We start from the raw sequence: 22,432 nt of genomic DNA, 5'->3' as shown, positions 1-22,432 counted from the left end.
TTTAGATGTGCAATATGGTGGCTGTTAGGAAGGGGGTTGATGTCAGGGCTTTTTAGAGTGGGATGTCGCCTGAAGTATATGCTTGTGGTGTATTAGGGGTCATCAGGTTGTGGTATTCTGAAGTTGTTAGAAAGTGAGTCCAACACGCCCATTTGGAGGAAAATTTTGTGGGTGTGTCATTGGCTATGCAGATGAGTCGTTCCATTTCTGCTATTTTGGCTACTCTAGAAAGCCATTCTTTGGTAGAGGGGGTGTGTGAGGTTCCCCAATGGATTGGTATGCATTGTTTGGCTGCGTTTACCATGTGCATGGCGAGGGACTTGAAGTATTGATTGTTTGCGGAAGGGTAATAGTGTAGGAGGAATTGGGCTGGTGTGAATTCAAGTGTATATGTGGTACCCTTGGTGAAGATGCGGTGGATCTCAGACCAGAACGATTGGATTTTGGGGCAGCTCCAGAAAATGTGTTGGATAGATCCTTTATCGTTTCTGCATCTCCAACATGTATCTAAGGAGATCTGGTTGGTATTTGTGGATCAGTGCAGGGGTACGGTACCAACGTGTTAGGATTTTGTATCCATTGTCTTGTGTAGTGGTGTTAACCGATCCTTTGTGTATAGTCAGAAAATTTGTTCCCAGTCTTCAGGGGTAAGTGATAGAGAGAGTTCCTCCTCCCAGGTCGAGCATGCTTTGCTCTTATTTGGGGAAATGTTTGTGAATAAGAGAGAGTGTGTTACCAAGAGTAGGTGGCGTTGGGGAGTATGTGTTAGACATAGAGATTCAAAAGGGGACAGGTGTCTAGAGACCTTAAATTTCCTGTCAAGCTTGCTCAGGTAGTGAGTCAGCAGAGAGTAGTTCCAGGGGGAAATGGGGGGCTGTCATCATCGGAGGGTAATTTGTCGTAGGGTCATGAGTCCTTTAAGAAGGTGCTATGCAGTCCAGGTGGAAAGTCCGGGTTAAGATGAACTGGAGTGAGAGGGCCAGGTGCTGATGATAGTGATGACAGTTTACAGGAATCTTGGAAACTTCTAAGTGTTGGACCAATGAGGGGGTGAAGAAGGGTGTCGATTGGAATGTGCTTGTGGAGTGTCCATGGTAATAAGTAAAGCGGGAGTGTGGTAAAGGAAGCCTCAAGGTGGACCCAGTCTTTGATTACATTGTGGATGTTCCAGTCTATTATTCTGGTGAGCTGGCATGCACGGTAGTAGTTTTGATATCAGGAATAGGGATCAGCTACTAATTCGAGTCGAACTCATGTTCAACTTGAACATTGGCTGTTCGCAAGTTAGCCGAACAGCGAACAATTTGGGGTGTTCGCGGCAAATTGGAATGCCGCGGAACACCCTTTAAAAGTCTATGGGAGAAATCAAAAGTGCTATTTTTAAAGGCTTATATGCAAGTTATTGTCATAAAAAGTGTTTGGGGACCCGGGTCCTGCCCCAGGGGACATGGATCAATGCAAAAAAAGTTTTAAAAATGAACGTTTTTTCAGGAGCAGTGATTTTAATAATGCTTAAAGTCAAACAATAAAAGTGTAATATCCCTTTAAATTTCGTAGCTGGGGGGTGTCTATAGTATGCCTGTAAAGGGGCGCATGTTTCCCGTGTTTAGAACAGTCTGACAGCAAAATGACATTTCGAAGAAAAAAACCCATTTAAAACTACTCGCGGCTATTGCATTGCCGACAATACACATAGAAGTTCATTGATAAAAACGGCATAGGAATTCCCCACAGGGGAACCCCGAACCAAAATGAAAAAAAAAAAAATGACGAGGGAGTCCCCCTAAATTCCATACCAGGCCCTTCAGGTCTGGTATGGATTTTAAGGGGAACCCCGCGCCAAAAAAAAAAAAAACGGCGTGGGGTCCCCCCAAAAATCTATACCAGACCCTTATCCGAGCACGCAACCTGGCAGGCCGCAGGAAAAGAGGGGGGGACGAGAGTGCGGCCCCCTCCTGAACCGTACCAGGCCACATGCCCTCAACATTGGGAGGGTGCTTTGGGGTAGCCCCCCAAAACACCTTGTCCCCATGTTGATGAGGACAAGGGCCTCATCCCCACAACCCTGGCCGGTGGTTGTGGGGGTCTGCGGGCGGGGGGCTTATCGGAATCTGGAAGCCTCCTTTAACAAGGGGACCCCCAGATCCCGGCCCCCCCTGTGTGAAATGGTAAGGGGGTACTTACCCCTACCATTTCACTAAAAAACTGTCAAAAATGTTAAAAATGACAAGAGACAGTTTTTGACAATTCCTTTATTTAAATTCTTCTTCTTTCTTCTATCTTCCTTCATCTTCTTCTTCTGGTTCTTCTGGCTCTACTGGTTCTTCCTCCGGCATTCTTGTCCAGCATCTCCTCCGCGGCATCTTCTATCTTCTTCTCCTCGGGCCGCTCCGCACCCATGGCATGGGGGGAGACTCCCGCTCTTCTCTTCTTCTCTTCTTCCTTCTTCTCTTCTTCTCTTCTTTTCTTCTTCATTTTCTTCTCCGGGCCGCTCCGCACCCATGCTGGTATGGAGGGAGGCTCCCGCTGTGTGACGGCGTCTCCTCGTCTGGCGGTTCTTAAATAACGGGGGGCGGGGCCACCCGGTGACCCCGCCCCCCTCTGACGCACGGGACATGACGGGACTTCCCTGTGGCATTCCCCGTGACATCACAGGGAAGTCCCGTCAAGTCACCGTGCGTCAGAGGGGGGCGGGGTCACCGGGTGGCCCCGCCCCCCGTTATTTAAGAACCGTCAGACGAGGAGACGCCATCACACAGCGGGAGCCTCCCTCCATGCCAGCATGGATGCGGAGCGGCCTGGAGAAGAAAATGAAGAAGAGAAGAAGAGAAGAAGAGAAGAGGATGAAGAAGAAGATGAAGAGAAGAGCGGGAGCCTCCCCCCATGCCATGGGTGCGGAGCGGCCCGAGGAGAAGAAGATAGAAGACGCAGCGGAGGAGATGCTGGACAAGAATGCCGGAGGAAGAACCAGAAGAGCCAGAAGAACCAGAAGAAGAAGATGAAGGAAGATAGAAGAAAGAAGAAGCATTTAAATAAAGGAATTGTCAAAAACTGTCTCTTGTCATTTTTAACATTTTTGACAGTTTTTTAGTGAAATGGTAGGGGTAAGTACCCCCTTACCATTTCACACAGGGGGGGTGGGATCTGGGGGTCCCCTTGTTAAAAGGGGCTTCCAGATTCCGATAAGCCCCCTGCCCGCAGACCCCCACAACCACCGGCCAGGGTTGTGGGGATGAGGCCCTTGTCCTCATCAACATGGGGGGACAAGGTGTTTTGGGGGGCTACCCCAAAGCACCCTCCCAATGTTGAGGGCAAATGGCCTGGTACGGTTCAGGAGGGGGGGGGCGCACTCTCGTCCCCCCCTCTTTTCCTGTGGCCTGCCAGGTTGCGTGCTCAGATAAGGGTCTGGTATGGATTTTTGGGGGGACCCCACGCCGTTTTTTTTTTTTTTTTTGGCACGGGGTTCCCCTTAAAACCCATACCAGACCTGAAGGGCCTGGTATGGAATTAAGGGGGAACCCCACGTCATTTTTTTAAAAATTTTGGCCGGGGTTCCCCTTAATATCCATACCAGACCTGAAGGGCCTGGTATGGAATTTAGGGGGACTCCCACGTCATTTTTTTTTTTTTTATTTTGGTTCGGGGTTCCCCTGTGGGGAATTCCCATGCCGTTTTTATCAATGAACTTCTATGTGTATTGTCGGCAATGCAATAGCCGCGGGTAGATTTAAATGGGTTTTTTCCTTCTAAATGTCATTTTGCTGTCAGACTGTTCTAAACACAGGAAACATGCGCCCCTTTACAGGCATACTATAGACACCCCCCAGCTACGAAATTTAAAGGGATATTACACTTTTATTGTTTGACTTTAAGCATTATTAAAATCACTGCTCCTGAAAAAACGGCCGTTTTTAAAACTTTTTTTTGCATTGATCCATGTCCCCTGGGGCAGGACCCGGGTCCCCAAACACTTTTTATGACAATAACTTGCATATAAGCCTTTAAAATTAGCACTTTTGATTATTCATGTTCGTGTCCCATAGACTTTAACGGTGTTCGCATGTTCGAACAAACTTTTTTTCTGTTCGAATGTTCTGGTGCGAACCGAACAGGGAGGTGTTCGGCTCATCCCTAATCAGGAAGGCCTATCCCACGTCTTTCATGTTCTATCTTAGCTGTTCTTATTGCACCCTTACATATCTAGTTATGATCCCTCAGCCTTGTATTTTTTGAAGGCCTTCTTTGTTTTTATATGCATTTTTACATTGGTTAAGCCATCCAGGACTTTTGTTTGCTCTTTTAAATTTATTACCCAATGGGATGCTTTGGCTAATGCCCTTATTTAATATGCTCTTAAAGCAAACCCATCTCTCCTCCGTGTTCTTTGTTTTCTAAGATTTTATCCCAATTTATAACTTCTAGCAAGGTTCGTAGTTTAGGGAAGTTGGCTCTTTTGAAATTCAGTGTCTTTGTGTTCCCTTTATGTTTCCTATTTGTGTGATTTATACTGATACGAATTGACCGGTGATCGCTGTTACCTAAATTGCCCTGTATTTCCACATCCGTGATCAGGTCTTTATTGTTGGTAATCAGTAGATCTAGTAACGCTTTGTTTCTAGTTGGTGCGTCTACCATCTGACCCATGAAATTGTCCTGCAAGACATTTAGGAACTGGCGAGCTTTAGAGGAATGCGCGGTTCCCTCCACCCAGTTTATGTCTGGATAATTAAAATCCCCCATTATGATAACACTTCCCTGCTAACGGGAGGGAGATGCCACGGGTACCACAGAGCTGCTGATCTCCCCCTCCCCCTTCCACTGCATAGAGAACTGACAATCGGAGGTGCAGGAGGAGATGCTGTGGGCACCATAGAGATCAATGTGGAGGTGAGTGGCTATGGGGTGACCTGTCTCTATTGGAAATAGTGTATGTTGGGAAAGTGTTTGAACAGAGATGTGCTGAGGGGGGGTGTAGATGCACATCAAGTAGGTACAGAGCAGGAGTGTGAGGGGTTCAAAGATCACTTGCTGTTGTGTACAGTGGTGTGCTGGGGGGGTATGGAGGATATTGGGAGGTGCAGAGGTGTCTGTGTTTGTGTGTGGAGGGGGGTGCAGAGGTTTGCTGGGGGTTACAAAGGCTTGATGGGCGTATGGAGGCATACTGGGGGATAAAGAGCATTCTAGAGGTGCAGAGATGTGCTGGGGAGGTATGAAGGATGCTGGAAGGTGCAGAGGTGTGTGGGGGGTGCAGAGATGTGCTGGGGGGGTATGGAGGATGCTGGAAGGTGCAGAGGTGTGTGGGGGGTGCAGAAATGTGCTGGGGGGTATGGAGGATGCTGGAAGGTGCAGAGGTGTGTGGGGGGTGCAGAGATGTGCTGGGGGGGTATGGAGGATGCTGGAAGGTGCAGAGGTGTGTGGGGGGTGCAGAGATGTGCTGGGGATGCAGAGATGTTCTGGGGGGTATGGAGGATGCTGGAAGGTGCAGAGGTGTGTGGGGGGTGCAGAGATGTGCTGGGGGGATATGGAGGATGCTGGAAGGTGCAGAGGTGTGTGGGGGGTGCAGAAATGTGCTGGGGGGTATGGAGGATGCTGGAAGGTGCAGAGGTGTGTGGGGGGTATGGAGGATGCTGGAAGGTGCAGAGGTGTGTGGGGGGTGCAGAGATGTGCTGGAGGGTATGGAGGATGCTGGAAGGTGCAGGGGTGTGTGGGGGGTGCAGAGATGTGCTGGGGGTATGGAGGATGCTGGAAGGTGCAGAGGTGTGTGGGGGGTGCAGAGATGTGCTGGGGGGTATGGAGGATGCTGGAAGGTGCAGAGGTGTGTGGGGGGTGCAGAGATGTGCTGGAGGGTATGGAGGATGCTGGAAGGTGCAGGGGTGTGTGGGGGGTGCAGAGATGTGCTGGGGGTATGGAGGATGCTGGAAGGTGCAGAGGTGTGTGGGGGGTGCAGAGATGTGCTGGAGGGTATGGAGGATGCTGGAAGGTGCAGGGGTGTGTGGGGGGTGCAGAGATGTGCTGGGGGTATGGAGGATGCTGGAAGGTGCAGAGGTGTGTGGGGGTGCAGAGATGTGCTGGGGTGTATGGAGGATGCTGGAAGGTGCAGAGGTGGGGGGGGGGTGCAGAGATGTGCTGGGGGGATATGGAGGATGCTGGAAGGTGCAGAGATGTGCTGGGGATGCAGAGATGTTCTGGGGGGTATGGAGGATGCTGGAAGGTGCAGAGGTGTGTGGGGGGGTGCAGAGATGTGCTGGGGATGCAGAGATGTTCTGGGGGGTATGGAGGATGCTGGAAGGTGCAGAGGTGTGGGGGGGGGGGGTGCAGAGATATGCTGGGGGGTATGGAGGATGCTGGAAGATGCAGAGGTGTGTGCAGGAGGTGCAGCGATGTACAAAGGGGTACAGAAGTGTGCTGGGAGTATAGAGGAGTGCTGAGGTAGACGAAGGCATTCCGGGGGTGTAGAGATGTGTAAAGAGGTATGGGATTAGGTGGTTCTTGTAGAACCATTCCCATTTTAAATGCTCCACCCCTAACTAAGATACATTCTCTGCCTACAATGGCTGGCTGAACACATAGAAAAAAAGGTATCCCTGAAAATATTTTTGGAAAGGGCTCCCGCTGAAGAACACGTGAAAGGATTCTGCTGCGGTACCATGATAAATGGCCCTGCGATGGGAGTGAAGGGCCCCGGAAAAGTGGAAAGGGCCCCAGGATCATTGGCAATGGCCTCCTGGGATGGGGTCCGGGTGGCCCATTCATGGTTTCTTGCACCAGGGCCCTGAAGGTTCTAGTTACGCCTCTATGAGGATGGTTGGGTTTGGTCTTCCCAGCCTCCCTTTGCAGGACCAGAGTAAAGGTGTCCATAGAAGAAGGAGGATGGTTGGGCGTTGGGCCTACCAGCCTCCTTCTACAGGCTCAGTGTAGAGGTAACCATATAAGAAGGAACACAGTTGAATGTTGAATGATTCGAATGTCTCTGCCATCTGCAGTGTGGGTGTTCTAACCAAATGATGTTCCTTCTGTGATTGGTCAAGTGGTGGGGGTTTCCTCCCCTCACAAACATGAGCTCCTCCTTCAGAAATGCACAAATTTAATACATAGAAATATATCCATAGCAAAAGATTCAGGAAGAGCGAGCATAGGAATCAAACAAAATGTGCAAATATTTACATAAACTATAATATTTTATCACATAATAATAAATAAAAAAAATCAGAAATCACAATTCCTACAATTTCCCTTCTCTTTACTTTTCTTCCTTTCACTTAGACATCACACAGCCCCTGTATCCCTCCACCATTACCCCTCCACCGTTATCCCTCCACTATTATTTCTCCACCATTATCTCTCCACTATTATCCCTCCACCATCATCCCTCTGCCATTGTCCCTCCACCATTGTCCCTCCACTGTTATCTCTCCACCATTATCCCTCCACCATTATCCCTCCACCATTGTCCCTCCACTGTTATCCCTCAACTATTATCTCGCCACCGTTATTTCTCCACTGTTATCCCTCCATTGTTATCCCTCAACCATTATCCCTCCACTGTTATCCCTCCACCATTGTTTCCCCCCCACTGTTATCCCTCCAACGTTATCCTTCCACTCTTATCCTTCCAGTTAGCCCTCCATTGTTTTTCCTTCACTGTTAGATCTCCACCGTTATCCCTCCTCTGTTATCCCACCACTGTTATCCCTCCATTGTTGTCCCTCCACTGTTAACACTCCACCATTATCCTTCTATTGTTATACCTCCACTGTTATCCCTCCACTATTATCTCTTTATCGTTATTTCTTCACCATGATCTCTACACTGTTATCCCTCCATTGATGTCCCTCCACCCTTATCCCTCCACCGTTATCCTTCCAATGTCCATTGTGTCTGGTATAGAAAGCGAGGGGACTTCCTATTTTATAGATTTTTCTCCAGAACTGGAAACAAGGGGAAACTTTCCAATGGGGCACCTGTTTAGGAGAAGATTTCATCTCACTTTGGAGAGATTTAGTCTGATTTCCTGTCATGTCACCAGGAGGTCCGCCTTATCCCCACCCTCCACATTCATACCACGGCCACAATCACTGAGATCACATTTATTTTAGTCCCCAGCCTGGCTGCCACTTGACTTGAACTCAAGTTGGTGGTGGATCCAACTGTCCCTCCTTTTGGAATCTAATCCCTCTGTCCCTCATTCTCCTTAGTTGTCCCTCTTTTGTCTTCAGTTGTCCCTCTTTCTCCTCAGTTGTATCTCTTTCTGATCAGTTGTCCTTCTTTTCTCCTCAGTTGTCCCTCTTTCTCCTCAGTTGTAACTCTTTCTCCTCAGTTGTTCCTCTTTCTCCTCAGTTGTCCCTCTTTGATGCTTAGTTGTTCCCTTTTGGTCTGATAAAATCTGCTATTTCAAATTCAAAAATGTTACACTTTACTAAACCTTCCATCCAACCTCTATAGTATTGGATTTGTAATTTTCTACAGCCAGTAGAGTGGAACCGTAATGGCTAGAAAAGCACATGTGGGCATAATCATTTTTTTGCATATTGAATAATAATCACAAACCCTGTATCTGGGGGTGTGGCCGGGGTTCTTCCTTTGCCTATATAATGAATGATGTCCCCTTTTGTCATTTCAGAATGTTGGGAGGTCTATTGTGAGGGAGAGGGGCGTGTCATGTGTTCCCCCATATGTGGACATTCTGGACATTTTTTGTGGTTCCTGCAGCAGAGGAGCTCAGAGAAGGGAAGAACAGGTTCATATTTTTCCAGTTCTACACATATTCCATTTGTAATTCTAGAGCTTCCATCCTATTAGGTGACAAAACCCTCCAGTATACTAATCCAGTATACTAATCCTCCATAGAGATCTGTGGCCTTTGGTGTAGAAGATGATTAGCAGAGGAATCCAGAACATCAAAGTCAATGGCACATTCTATCCCACCTCATTCATCCTGGTTGGGATTCCCGGACTAGAAGGAGCTTATAACTGGGTAGGTGCCGTTGTTTGCTCATGTTATGTCCTGGCATTGCTTGGAAACATGATGCTTCTGACTGTCATCTCAGCTTCTTCTGGCCTCCAGAAGCCTATGTTCATTTTTCTTTCTATATTAGCCTCCAATGATGCTCTTCTGTCCACAAGCATTGCCCCACAAATGCTGTCTGTCTTCTGGTTCCAGAAGAGACACATTAGTTTTGAGTCATGTCTCCTCCAGATGTTCTTCCTCCATTCTTTCACCAGCTTGGAGTCAGGACTTTTGCTTGGTATGTCCTTTGACCGTTATATCGCCATCTGTAAGCCGCTCAGGTATGGGTCCATAATGACCAATACCATCATCATTAAACTGGTCATCTTATTACTGCTCAGAGCGGTCACTTTGTTTTCTCCCTGCATAATTTTGATACAGAGATTTCCAGCATTTAGAACCAACATTGTGCCCCATTCATACTGTGAGCACATGGCGATTGTGAAACTTGCTGCTGCCGACATCAGAATAAACAGCGCTTTGGGGTTGGCTGTGGCATTTGCAGTCTTGGGAGTAGATCTGCTGTTCATCCTGGTATCCTACTGTGCCATCTTCCATGCCGTCTTCAGCCTTTCATCCAAAGACGCCCGACTGAAGACCTTTAACACCTGCATACCTCATATGTGTGTCTTTCTAAGTTTTCATGGTCTGGCCTTCTTCACTTTCCTGTCCCACCGGTATGGTGGTAAAAGGATTCCACCTTATGTTCATATAATTCTAGCAGATACGTACCTTCTAGTCCCACCCATGCTAAATCCAATTATTTATGGAGTGAAGACAAAACTGATTCGGGAGCAAGTTTGGAAAGCTTTGCATAAATGTCAAAGCCCTCATGTAAAGTGACTGAATCTGTAGAACTGATGTATGTTTGTCCTGCTGGTTCCCAGTTCACCCAATAAATGGTAACTGGAAAATTTAAAATACAAACATTTACTTATTCAAATTCAGTGCTCAGCTTCACCTTATTCAGCCTCAATTCCCTTGTTGTGCCCACCACTACTATGTTTCCTATCCATCCAACCACCTGTCCTTCACATTTTATACAACAGATGATTACAATCTTTCCTAGGTTATGTATGACGAAGGTGATGATCCTGTATGCCCACCACAGTTGAATCATTGCCTGCAGCCTTCCTATTAAAAATGATAGGTGGTGGGCAGGCAAAACATTTATGACAGACAGGTGGTAGTGAAGTAGAATAGTAAAGTATCGAACCAGGCAGAACTTCAGCAATGCAGGTTTATTAACAGCTGATAACATACAGGTTTATGTTCAAAATATTACAATATACAGGTCTAATTTATACAGTTTCTTACAATGCAAGCATATTAGATATAAATATTCTTATCCTCTAACCAAATTTAAACAATTGTGAATTGTTCTCACCTTGAACCAGAATGGGTCTTTACTGCCAATTCTTGGGAACCTCTCACCTGATAGGGACCAGCCGATCTGCCGGTCATCTGGTCCCCTCACAGAGTTCTGGGTTCCAGCTCGACCAAGTTCTTGAGGGAAATTCACCTGAGACCACATTCTGGAACAAGTTAAGAAGTCTTCTCTGACTCGTACGAGGAGACAAGTTATGGACAGATACTTGCCCATTGGTTCTGACCTCTATGACCCGTGCAATAGGGCAGCATACATAGAGTTCAGCCTTATGAGCTCCTATCTGACTTGTCCGTCTAACAATTGCAGAGCTTGCATTTATATACTCTTTTACAAGTCTTATCTCAACTATCTGTCTCACATATGATTGGTCGCTAAGGTCTACATCAAAGTAACCAACCATAAATCTGACACCTGTTCTACAACCAGATAAACTTAATTATTCCCAAAATTCCTATATGTTCATTAAATTGATTTATAACTGTTTTTGTCCAATTAAAAACACCTGTATAGAGACAGTCTGGCACCCAGCTGTGTTATCAAACTCTCTTTATCTTGATAAGATTTAACTAGCTTCAAGGATGACAGATTTATGACATTTGGGAAAATGAACTTTCAGTAACCCCACCAGATGTGTTATATGTCTCACTATATGTATGTATTTTAACAGTTTTAATGAGGGCACAAGCAGACCTTTGTTTGACCCTGTCAAACTTAATTAATGTTCTGTACATAACTTTCCTGTATTCCACCTAATTATTTTAACCACCTGTTTTCTTATCTGTCTGAGACAATTCTACATAACTTGAATCTATTCTAATGAACTTTCACCCAGTAGACTATCTTAATACATTTTTGAGAACACCTGTGTACAAGTACTTGTCATAAAGCAGAGGTCATTTAAAGTTCAACACTTATAAATGAAGACTTTCTAAATCTATGGAAAACACAGTATACATTATTAAAGATTAATAATTGTTGCTTTACTTATTGAATAATAATATTGATAAAACCACTACTATATAATAATATAAATAATAATAATAATTATTATTATCAATAAAATATATGCAAATCAATATATACAATATGAAATACATTGGCTAATATGAGATTCCACAACATTTGGTAGGTAGGTAGGTCGGTAGATACTTCACTGTGTCTGGATCTTGCCCACCACTATCAGTATTTAGCTACCTGGCACATTCCGTGTGCCATGCTAAAGGTCTCCTTTTGCCCACTGTAGGCACAGGCAGGGAAATGGGCAGCATCCTTGACACCACTATAATAAGGTGTCCAACTCCCTCATCATATACGTAGTAGTGATCAAAGCAATTATTGTAAATATAAACTGCATTATACTGAAGATGACAGTATGGATCTGCCAGATCCCAGTAATAGGATCTCAACTATGGCTTGGTAAACACCAAAGAGCACTGTGGTCACCTATATATAAAAGTATATTCACAGAGGAGACAAAGCAAGGTCCAAGAGTATATGAGTGAAAAAATGACCAATTGTTTTTTTACAATGACTCCTATAACCCCACAGCCTTGTAGTTGCATAGATTATCTACCACTAGTTTTATCTACAATATATATATATATATATATATATATATATATATATATATACACAGTACATACATTTTTTTACACTGTAGGGCCCTTGTACAGAAACTGTCCATAGAGTTATAAGAGAATATCTGGCAAAGCCTGTTGGGTGCTGGTAGTACATGTGGGCTTCATGCCTCTGATTCCCATCACGCACACCACAAGCATCAGAGTTGAGGTCAGGATATTTATACCATCACCACACATGAAATACACCACATGTAAGTCTTCTCTAAGACCTGGAGGATCTCTTGGTTGGGGCATCAGGTTCAAGTCAACCATGAAATTGACTAGAACCCAAACATCCTGCAGTTCTCCAAACAGACACAATAAGTGGCCAGATTTGGCCAGTTTGCCCGCCTGCCGAACCTCCGGCTGCTGCAAACAGAAGTCATTCATTTAGTGGCAGAACTACTACTGCCATTAAATGAGAACTCCCCACCTGTTGGTTTCAAGGATGCTGACGCTCAGGCTGCATGGCATCATTGGTTGCTAGGATGAAGGCAGATGCACATTGTCAATGGTTGCTGGGATGCAGGTGGCCGGCTGCACCCAAGTAACCAATGATGCCATGTGACTCAGCCACTTGCAATATGGCCCTGAAAAAAGGCCAGAAAAAAAAAAAAAAAGAATCGGCTCCCATAGACTTCAGTTGGATTCAGGAGTAGGGATGAGCTTCGTGTTCGAGTCGAACCCATGTTCGACTCGAACATCGGCTGTTCGGTCGTTCGCTGAATTCCGAACGTTGTGGGCCGTTCGCGCCAAATTCGGGTGGCACATCACAGCCCATAATTCACTGCGGCATCGCGGTGCATTGCTGGCTGATGATTGGCCAAGCATGCACTATGACCCGCATGTTTGGCCAATCACAGCGTCCTCGGTAGAGAGAGCTGTAATTGGCCAAAGCCAGGGTGGCTTTGGCCAATTAAGGCTCAGGGGGTTTAGAACATGCCCCACACTATATAAGGCCGCCTGCACGGCAGCCCTGTGTAGTGTGTGTTCCGGCGTTCAGAGATAGAGAGAGAGAGAGAGACAGACAGTGTCATTTCATTTGAGTTAGCTAGATTAGGCAGGACAGTCAGTGAGTTAGCTGCACTTACAGTGTATTGTGTATATATATATATATATATATGCATCTCAGTTTAGCTAGATCCGTTCCTGTTATCTTCCTACTGACAGGCAGGCTTGTCTTGTTACAGTATTTACAGCTACCTGAAGAAAATAGCTGGTGTTCTTTTGATCCTATTAGTACCACAGTCAGGCAGCTAGACTATTTACAGTTAGTGCAGTGCGTCCTGCTCACAGTGTTCAGCTAAAACTACAAATTAGTGTAGTGAGACCTCTGCACAGTGTTCATCTAAAGCTACAAGTTAGTGCGGTGCATCCTGCTCACAGTGTTCAGCTAAAGCTACAAGTTATTTTTTTGTGAGCTCTGCACAGTGTTCAGCTAAAGCTACCTGTAGAAGGTTGGTGGTGTTCTCATACTACAGGCAGGCAGTTGATTTTGCTAGCTGCAGTATTAGTACATATATATATATATATATATATATATATATATATATATATATATATATATCCCAGCTTAGTGCAGCTACAGGCCATTAGTATGTCTGGAAGGCCAACAAGGAGAGGCAGACAGTCACAAGCCAATAAAAGAGGGCAAGCAGGCTCTGTGTCTAGTGCTGGTCGTGGAGACGGTGCATCCTCATCAGCACGTGGCCGTGGGACACGCTTGGCCTTTTTTACGACAGCTGGCCGTGTTGAGCCGCAACATGAGAAAGACTTGGTCGAGTGGATGACCAAGCCATCCTCATCCTCCTCATCCTCTCTCACCCATGCTCAGGGTACTTTGTCTGGCAAAGCAGCGGCCTCTTCCCTCAGCTCAATGTCATCAGTGACTCCTTCCCTAGCCCCACCATGTCCTCTGAGGAGTCCCTCGAACTGTTTGACCACAGTGTTGGGTACATGCTCCAGGAGGATGCCCAGCGTTTGGAAGGCTCTGATGATGATACTGAGCTCGATGAAGGCAGTAACGTGAGCACGGACAGAGGGGGTGCCCAAGAAGGACAGCAATCTGGCAGTCATGCTCCCCCTGCTGCAGCATACTGCCAGGTTTGCTCCAGTGATGAGGAGGGAGGGGATGATGAGGTCACTGACTCAACGTGGGTGCCTGATAGGAGAGAGTAGGAGGAGGAGGAGGAGGAGGCGGCACATCACCAACGAGGCAGGATGCCCTCCAGGGGCCAGCCTAAGGGCAGCACATTGACTGCATCACACCCCAAAGCTCCACATGTGCAGGGCGCTGCAGTCTCTGCACGTTATTCAAAAAGTTCTTTGGTGTGGGCCTTTTTTGAGACGAGTGCATCAGATTGCATCGCTGCTATTTGCAACATATGTCTCAAGCGTATCTCGCGTGGCCAAAACATCTCCCGCTTGGGTACCACATGCTTGACCAGACATATGTTGACCTGCAATGCAGTTCGTTGGCAAGCGTATCTAAAAGACCCACACCAAAGAACAAAGAGGACCTCTCCTTGCTCCTCATCAGCTGAGATCTCCAACCCCACTATAACTTCAGTCCTCTCTGAGACCTGCACTGAGAGGAATGAAGGTGTAGAATTAGGTGTGTCACAGCCAAGTACTTGTGGGCAATCTGCTTTCGGTACACCGACGTCAGATTGTACCAGGCAAATTTCCCTGCCCCAGCTGCTGCACTGCTGAAAGAAGTTTTCTCCCAGCCATCCACATGCCCAGCGGTTGAATGCTAGCTTGGCAAAATTGCTAGCACTTCAACTGCTGCCTTTTCAGTTGGTAGACTCTGCCCTCTTCCGTGAGTTTGTGGAATGTGCGGTTCCTCAGTGGCAGGTACCCAAACGCCACTTTTTCTCACGGAAGGCAATTCCGGCTCTCTACCGGCATGTGGAAGGCAATGTCCATGCCTCGCTGGACAGGGCGGTCAGTGGTAAGGTGCATATTACCGCTGACTCATGGTCCAGCAGGCATGGACAGGGACATTACCTAAGTTTCACGGCGCATTGGGTGACTCTGCTGGCAGCTGGGAAGGATGCAGGACAAGGTGCAGTAGTGTTGGAGGTTGTTCCGCCACCACGCCTCCAAAATGAAACTACTAATGATTGTGGCACACCTCTCTTCTCCACCCCCTCCTCTTCTTCTTCCTCCATGGCCTCTTCCTGTGCTTTGTCCTCGGAACCAGCGGTGCTCTGTAGGCGTTCAAGGGGCTACGCAAGTATGCAGGCCAAAAGATGCCATGCGGTGCTTGAGCTGGTGTGCTTGGGGGACAGGAGCCACACTGGGGCAGAGGTTCTGTCAGCTCTGCAGGGGCAGGTTCAGAGGTGGTTGACGCCATGCCAACTTAAGGAAGGAATGGTGGTTTGCGACAATGGCACCAACCTCCTCTCTTCCCTCCGACAGGGACAAATGACCCATGTGCCCTGTTTGGCTCACGTCCTTAACTTGGTGGTGCAGCGGTTCTTGGGCAGGTGCCCGGGCTTACATTATGTCCTGAGGCAGGCCAGGAAAGTCTGTGTGCATTTCCGCCGGTCATATAATGCCAGTGCTCGGCTGGTGGACCTGCAAAAGGAGTTTAACCTGCCCAAGAACCGCCTAATCTGTGACATGCCCACCAGGTGGAACTCAACGTTGGCCATACTGCAGCGGCTGCACACACAGCAGAGGGCCATCAATGAGTACCTGTGCGACTATGGCACCAGGACAGGGTCAGGGGAGATTGTTTTTTTTTCCCCATGACAGTGGGCCATTTATCAGGGATGCATGCACTGTCCTGTCACCATTTGAGGAGGCCACGAGGATGGTGAGCGGTGACAGTGCATGCATCAGTGACACTGTCCCCCTTGTCCACCTGTTGGAGCACACGCTGCATGGAATAATGGACAGGTCACTTGAGTCAGAACAGAGGCAGGAAGAGGAGGACTTCCTTAGCTCTCAAGGCCCTCTTTATCCAGACAGTGTTCCTGCATGCCCGCCGATCACACAGGAAGAGGAGGAGGAGGAGGAAGATTGTGTCAGTATGGAGGTGGAGCCTGGCACTCAGCATCAGCAGCAGTCTTTAAGGGATCAGTCCCAAGAAACACATGGACTTGTACGTGGCTGGGAGGAGGTGGCTGCGGACCATGTCGTCCTTAGTGACCCAGAGGACTGCGGACCGAATGCCTCAGCAAACCTATGCTGCATGGCCTCCCTGATCCTGCAAAGCCTGCGTAAGGATCCTCGTATTCGTGGTATTAAGGAGAAGGACCAATACTGGCTGGCAACCCTCCTTGATCCACGTTACAAGGGTAAGGTTGCGGACCTTATCTTGCCATCGCAGAGGGAGCAGAGGATGAAACATCTTTGGGAGGCCTTGAAGAAAGGTCTGTGCAATGCGTTTTCCACCGAAAATCCTCTGGGTTACTGGGTCTTGAGGATGGATCACTGGCCAGAGCTTACACAGTATGCAATTGAGCTACTGGCCTGTCGTGCATCCAGCGTTCTTTCTGAACGCACATTCAGTGCTGCTGGAGGCTTTGTAACCGATCACAGGGTGCGTCTGTCCACCGACTCGGTCGATCGACTGACCTTCATAAAAATTAATCAATCTTGGATCACCACCAGCTACCAAGCACCTGATGCTGATGTAACCGAATATTTTTTTTTTGAAATCTCAGATCCCTTCAAAGACTGCCTATGCTGATGCTGAGTGACTATCCTGAGTAATTATCCTCTTCCTCCTCAATGATCACGCTGATAGCTTGTAAGAACATTTTTGGTTCTGGGCGCCACCACCAGTGCCTAAGGCCCAATTTTTCAGCCCCTGTTTAACAGGGGCGTGTAATCACAATTGTTGATGCAATAATTTGCAGCAGGGCTCGTTTCTGCGTTCCAACTATAGTATCTGTGAGGGGTTGCAGTGTTGTGGCACCAGCACCAGTGCCTAAGACCTAATTTTTCAGCCCCTGTTCAACAGGGGCATGTAATTACAATTCTTGATCTAATATTTCACAGCAGGGCCCATTTCTGCGCCCACCAAGAGCGAGTGAGGACTTACAGTGTTGTGGCACCAGCACCACCACCACCACCAAAGGCCCAATTTTTCTGCCCTTGTTCAACGGGGGCATGTAATTACAATTCTTGATCTAATATTTTACAGCAGGGCCCTGTGAGGGCTTACAGTGTTGTGGCCACAACAACACCTAAGGCCCAAATTTCTGCTGAGTATATAGGGCAGGCCCCTACTTTCAAACATCTACTTGCAAACGGAAGGAGACAACAGGAAGTGAGATGAAATCTACCCCTAGGAAGGGAAATTCTCTCCTGTAAGAGTTAATATGGGAAAAACATTTCTCTTTTCCACTGATGCTTTCCAATCCTTGTTCCACAAAAAAAAACAAATTTTCAAAAAACATTTGTCATTGGGACAAAAAATGAGGTGAAATCTTCTGAAGAGGAGGACAGACAGCAAAACAAATGTCACAGGGGTGATAACCCTTCCCTATGTTTTCCAAAAAGCTTAAAATTTTTTGGCTGGAGCTAAACACGTTAAAAATGAACCCATTCAAAATGACAAACAGATTCTACTTAACAACAAACCTACAGTCCCTGTCTTATTTGCACCGCCTGTATACTGCTGTCCAGAGTATATAGGGCCTGGTGGCCCCACCCCTTTCCTTATTTTAATTTGGGTGCGGGGTTCCCCTTAATATCCATACAAGACCCAAAGGGCCTGGTAATGGACTGGGGGGTACCCATGCCATTTGTCTCACTGATTTTCATCCATATTGCCAGGACCCGACATTGCATTAAAGCCGCAAGCAGTTTTAAATGACTTTTTGTGCAGGGACTGTTCTAAGCACGGGAAACACGCGCCACTTTACAGGCATACTATAGACACCCCCCAGGTATGATATTTAAAGGAATATTTCACTTTTTTTTTTTTACTTTAAGCATCAGTAAAATCACTGCTCCCGAAAAAACGGCCGTTTTTAAAAGTTTTTTTTGCATTGATACATGTCCCCTGGGGCAGGACTCGGGTCCCCAAACCTTTTTTAGGACAATAACATGCAAATTAGCCTTTAAAATGAGCACTTTTGATTTCAAACGTTTGAGTCCCATAGACGTCAATGGGATTCTAACGTTCGTGCAAATTTTCGGTCCGTTCGCAGGTTCTGGTGCGAACCGAACCGGGGGGTGTTCAGCTCATCCCTATTCAGGAGCTATGTTCAAGCTTTGTGGGTTTCAGGCTTGGTGCACAAATCACCCTTCAAATTGATGCCAGGCCAATTCGCTTCACACTACTCTTGATCTTTAGGTGGACTGTATGCCTAAGCAATGTATTTGTTAGAGTGACTCTGCCAATAAAATATAATTCTGTCCTACATGTAAATACTTTCCTCTCCTGCACAACCCTTATTAAAGTCTGTTCAGGAACTTTAGATATTTAGCTGTCTTCCAGAAATCCACAAGAATTCCAAGAGATGACCTGGAAAACACATTTGTCTCTTATATAGGCAAAGTCAGTGAGAAGCCCTGCATCATCCATCTTTTGATACTTCCTAAAAGCCAAATCTCTATGGAATACACCAAAAACCAGCTTACTCCACCATATAAGCCTCCATCCTTTCTGCTTGAAAGCAAATAATAGGTTTAGAGATCCAAGTCTACTTATTCTTAGAATATCAGGTTATGGCTTCCATAGTGGTAATAAAAATTATTCAAAGCTGATGTGTTAGTCTCAAGAGGGGGATCTGAGTATCAGTTTACTTTCACTTAGGCCGGACATACACAGTTTGAATCTCGGCTGGTTCAGCATAACTGCCTGAGATTTGAACCATTAATGGGCAGGCTAAATGTTCCAAGTTGAACGATCGATCAACTTGGGTACAACTAGCCTGCCAGTTTTGCTTAGGATTATCACAAGTGGCTGCAATAGCAGCTAATCACTGTCTTCTCCAAGCAGGGATGGCTCCCCCCCTCCACCGCCCCCCTTCTGGGAGAAGACAATGGCCCAGCAGGAGGTATTCCCACATCAACACTGCCTGTTGTTGCAGGAAAGAAACTTGCTCCATGTATGGTCAGCCTTAGAGGAGAAATGTGGACAAGGAAAAGCAGGAGCCAGTCTTTTGCCACCACCTATTTCCTGGAGTTTATGTTGGGGATAGTAGGACTCTGCTTAATTAATGTTGTGTGGGAGAGGTGACAGGATGTGAGAGTGCGAGGATGCTGTGAGTCAGTTTGAGGATCTCGTGAGGGTTCCAGCCAGCTGACCCCCTCCAAGTGGTGATTAGGAGATGAAGGAGCCGAGCGGTTGAAGCTGGGAGTCCTAGCAAACTTCTCCCACAGTGTGCACTTTCAAATGGATGCGTAGATTGGAGTTGCAAGTCCCTGGAACAGCCTGAGGGCTCCAGAAAGCTGAGAGAGGAGATGGAGATAAGGACAGAAACACAGGAGTGTGGACAGGAAAGCACAGGGCAGTCCATCACCAGCCATCAGAAATGGCTGGTGACGGACTGACAAAATGTAGTGCTTCCACTGGATGGCCTGGATGGCCCCAAGCAAGTCACGCTCGACCAGAGCACAAACAGATATTCTGTGTTCCTCTCCCTCCTCATCAGCAGTTAAACCAACAAACAAACCAGTGCATTGCAGGAAAGAGCCATGGATACAGAAAGTAGATTGAGGAGAAACAACATCTGTATCATCGGCTTTCCAGAACGAGCAGAGGGGGTTAAACCAGTGGAGCTTACAGAAAAGCTGCTAATAAACGTTCCTTCCTTCTCTGCTTGTTGAACTATAGGGACCGAGACCATATTTTAACTAGGGATGGGCGAATGGTTCAGCCCAAGCGTAAGTTCGGGCTGAACGTTGGTTGTTTGGCCGTTCGGCAAACATCGAACATTATGAGGTGTTCACGGGAAATTCGAAAGCCGTGGAACATCATTGACCGTGCTTTGGGGTCTGACCCCAAAGCACCTTGTCCCAATGTTGATGGGGACAAGGGCATCATCCCCACAACCCTTGCCCGGTGGTTGTGGGGGTCTGTGGGGGGAATTATCAGAATCTGGAAGCCCCCTTTAACAAGGTGACCCCCAGATTCGGCCCCCCCTATGTGAATTGGTAACGGGGTACATTGTACCCCTACCAATTCACAAAAAAAGTGTCAAAAATGGTAAAAAAGACAAGAGACAGCTTGGGACAAGTCGTTTATTAAAAAAAAAATATCCAGTGATGTAAATCCACGCTGCCTGGCGGACCGAAAAAGGTAAAAAAAAAAAGCCGCAAAAGTTCCACCTCCATGGGAGGCTCCCGCCAAGTGACGCTTCTTCTTAGTGACAGCTGTTATAAAGCTGAGGGCGGATCCACCCGGTGACGTAAACGGAAGACCCCACCCCCCTCTGACGCCATGGGGAAGCCACTTTACAGGCATACTATAAACACCCCCCAGGCATGATATTTAAAGGAATATTTTATTGTTATAGTTTCGCTTTAAGCGTTATTAAAATCACTGCTCCCAAAAAAACGTTAGTTTTTTTCAAAAAAAATTTGCATTGATCCATGTCCCCTGGGGCAGGACCCGGGTCCCCAAACACTTTTTATTACAATAACTTGCATATTAACCTTTAAAATGAGCACTTTTGAATTTTCATGTTCGTGTCCTATAGACTTTACCGGTGTTCGTACAAATTTTTTGCCTGTTTGCATGTTCTGGTGCGAAACGAACCGGGGGGGGGGGGGGTGTTCGGTTCATCCTTAATTTTAACAACAGCCCGGGTGAAGACAAATTTGCAATATGAAAATGCTAAATTCTGCATCAGAAGGGCTGGATACTCGATAGAAAATATATGGACATTTTTTTTTTACTCAAGGAGCAGGAATAGAAGAACATACATGAATAGGGTCATAAGTGAAAGTTTTTTTGTTGTTTTCGTTATGCATTATATGGTATATGTTGTTTAGCATTATACACCTTTGTTGGAGGGTCCATGGCAGATTGGGGAAACACATTTTTATTGGATGTGTTTTGTTTTTTTTTGGGGGGGGGGGTTGTTTTTTTTTTTTTTGTCAGAGACTATAAATTGACACTTTGTAATGTTAAGTAATATTTAACTCTTTAAAACACGAAAATAAAGGAATAATTATGTACAGAAATAAGCACAAAGGAAAGGCAATTGTTTTTTGTTTTTTTTTTCACTATATAATATGCACTACATATAGTATGTTACTGTATATAGGTGTAGGAGGTTTCATTTATAGATTCCTTCTTTTTTTTGAAGAAGAAGAAATTTATAAATATCAGGTCCCAGGATTAGACTCCACTTCCTTGCCTTTATGATTTTTTGTTTCTTCTCCTGTTTTTTTTTTTTTTTTCTTTTTTCTTTTTTTGAGAGCCTGACTCACAGGTTAAGGTTGGGGTGAGAGATTTTTCTTTATTGTTTGTTTTGTAGAATTTTGTAAGAGTGAAGGGAGAGAGAGGAGAAAGTGTCTCCGTTGGAAAGTGAGCGTTCTTAGACACGCTGATTGAAAGGCGCGGATATTTTCTCTTTCTTTCTTTTTTTACAGTACTGGGTATAGAAGTAGCTATAGTCAGTTGGTTAATTATTAGGGTATAGGTCCCTTCTACTTCCCTGTTTTGGTATATTTGTTTTTCAGGGAGGGGAGAAAAAAGGACAGGGTAAATGTTTTGTTGGGGGGGTAAGTTTTTTTTGTCATTTGGGGATGTAAGGAAGGGAAATGGTGTGGGTTGGTAGACCTATTGATATACTCTGGAGTTTCTATGGGGTTCAGCCTTCTATGGGGTTCAGCCTGGATTTTCTATGGGGTTCAGCCTTCTATGGGGTTCAGCCTGGATTTTCTATGGGGTTCAGCCTTCTATGGGGTTCAGCCTGGAGTTTCTATTGGGTTCAGCCTTCTATGGGGTTCAGCCTGGAGTTTCTATGGGGTTCAGCCTGGAGTTGTTTTTGAAATGTATTGATTTGGCATGATGTCAAGCAAGAATGATTCCTTTTCCTAACTTATCATGGAATGTTCGAGGGCTGAATTCTAAGTTTAAATGGGCATTGATGTTTCAGTATTTAAAAAAATGATAGCCCACATATGATATTACTGCGGGAGACACATTTGATGGGAGGGAAATTAATGACATTAAAATAAACCTGGATCTAAAAAACTTATCACACCACTTACTCCTCATATGCTAGGGGGGGTGTCAGTTTTAATTAACAAATCTTTTCCAGGTGTAATTGAGAACATATATACCGATTCACAGGGTAAATATGTTATCATAGATAAAGTATGTTATAGCAGCAATTTATATTCCCCTTCCTTTTTCTTCTGATATACTAAATGCAATGAAATGAGAAGAAATGGCCGCACACCACTGTAGATCAAAATCCTCTTTATATGGACATCTCA

The 22,432-nt window shown here is 46.0% G+C and overlaps 2 protein-coding genes and 1 pseudogene across 2 annotated transcripts in view; 2 read left to right on the top strand and 1 right to left on the bottom strand.

Moving 5' to 3' along the window:
* LOC141126579 (uncharacterized) overlaps positions 1–22,432 on the top strand; it is a 927,381-nt gene that overhangs the window by 334,880 nt on the left and 570,069 nt on the right. The gene's annotated exons all lie outside the window — the stretch shown is intronic.
* Positions 1–22,432, bottom strand: part of LOC141126578 (uncharacterized) — a 1,610,887-nt pseudogene that overhangs the window by 1,338,913 nt on the left and 249,542 nt on the right.
* LOC141126600 (olfactory receptor 52A1-like) lies at positions 8,873–9,850 on the top strand. The gene has a single exon (XM_073612522.1). It carries the CDS (start codon positions 8,873–8,875, stop codon positions 9,848–9,850), a length of 978 nt encoding a protein of 325 aa, XP_073468623.1.

Source organism: Aquarana catesbeiana, linkage group LG02 (genome assembly GCF_042186555.1).
Source record: "Aquarana catesbeiana isolate 2022-GZ linkage group LG02, ASM4218655v1, whole genome shotgun sequence".
Taxonomy (NCBI): Eukaryota; Metazoa; Chordata; class Amphibia; order Anura; family Ranidae; genus Aquarana; species Aquarana catesbeiana.
This window is presented reverse-complemented; position numbering and strand designations above follow the sequence as displayed.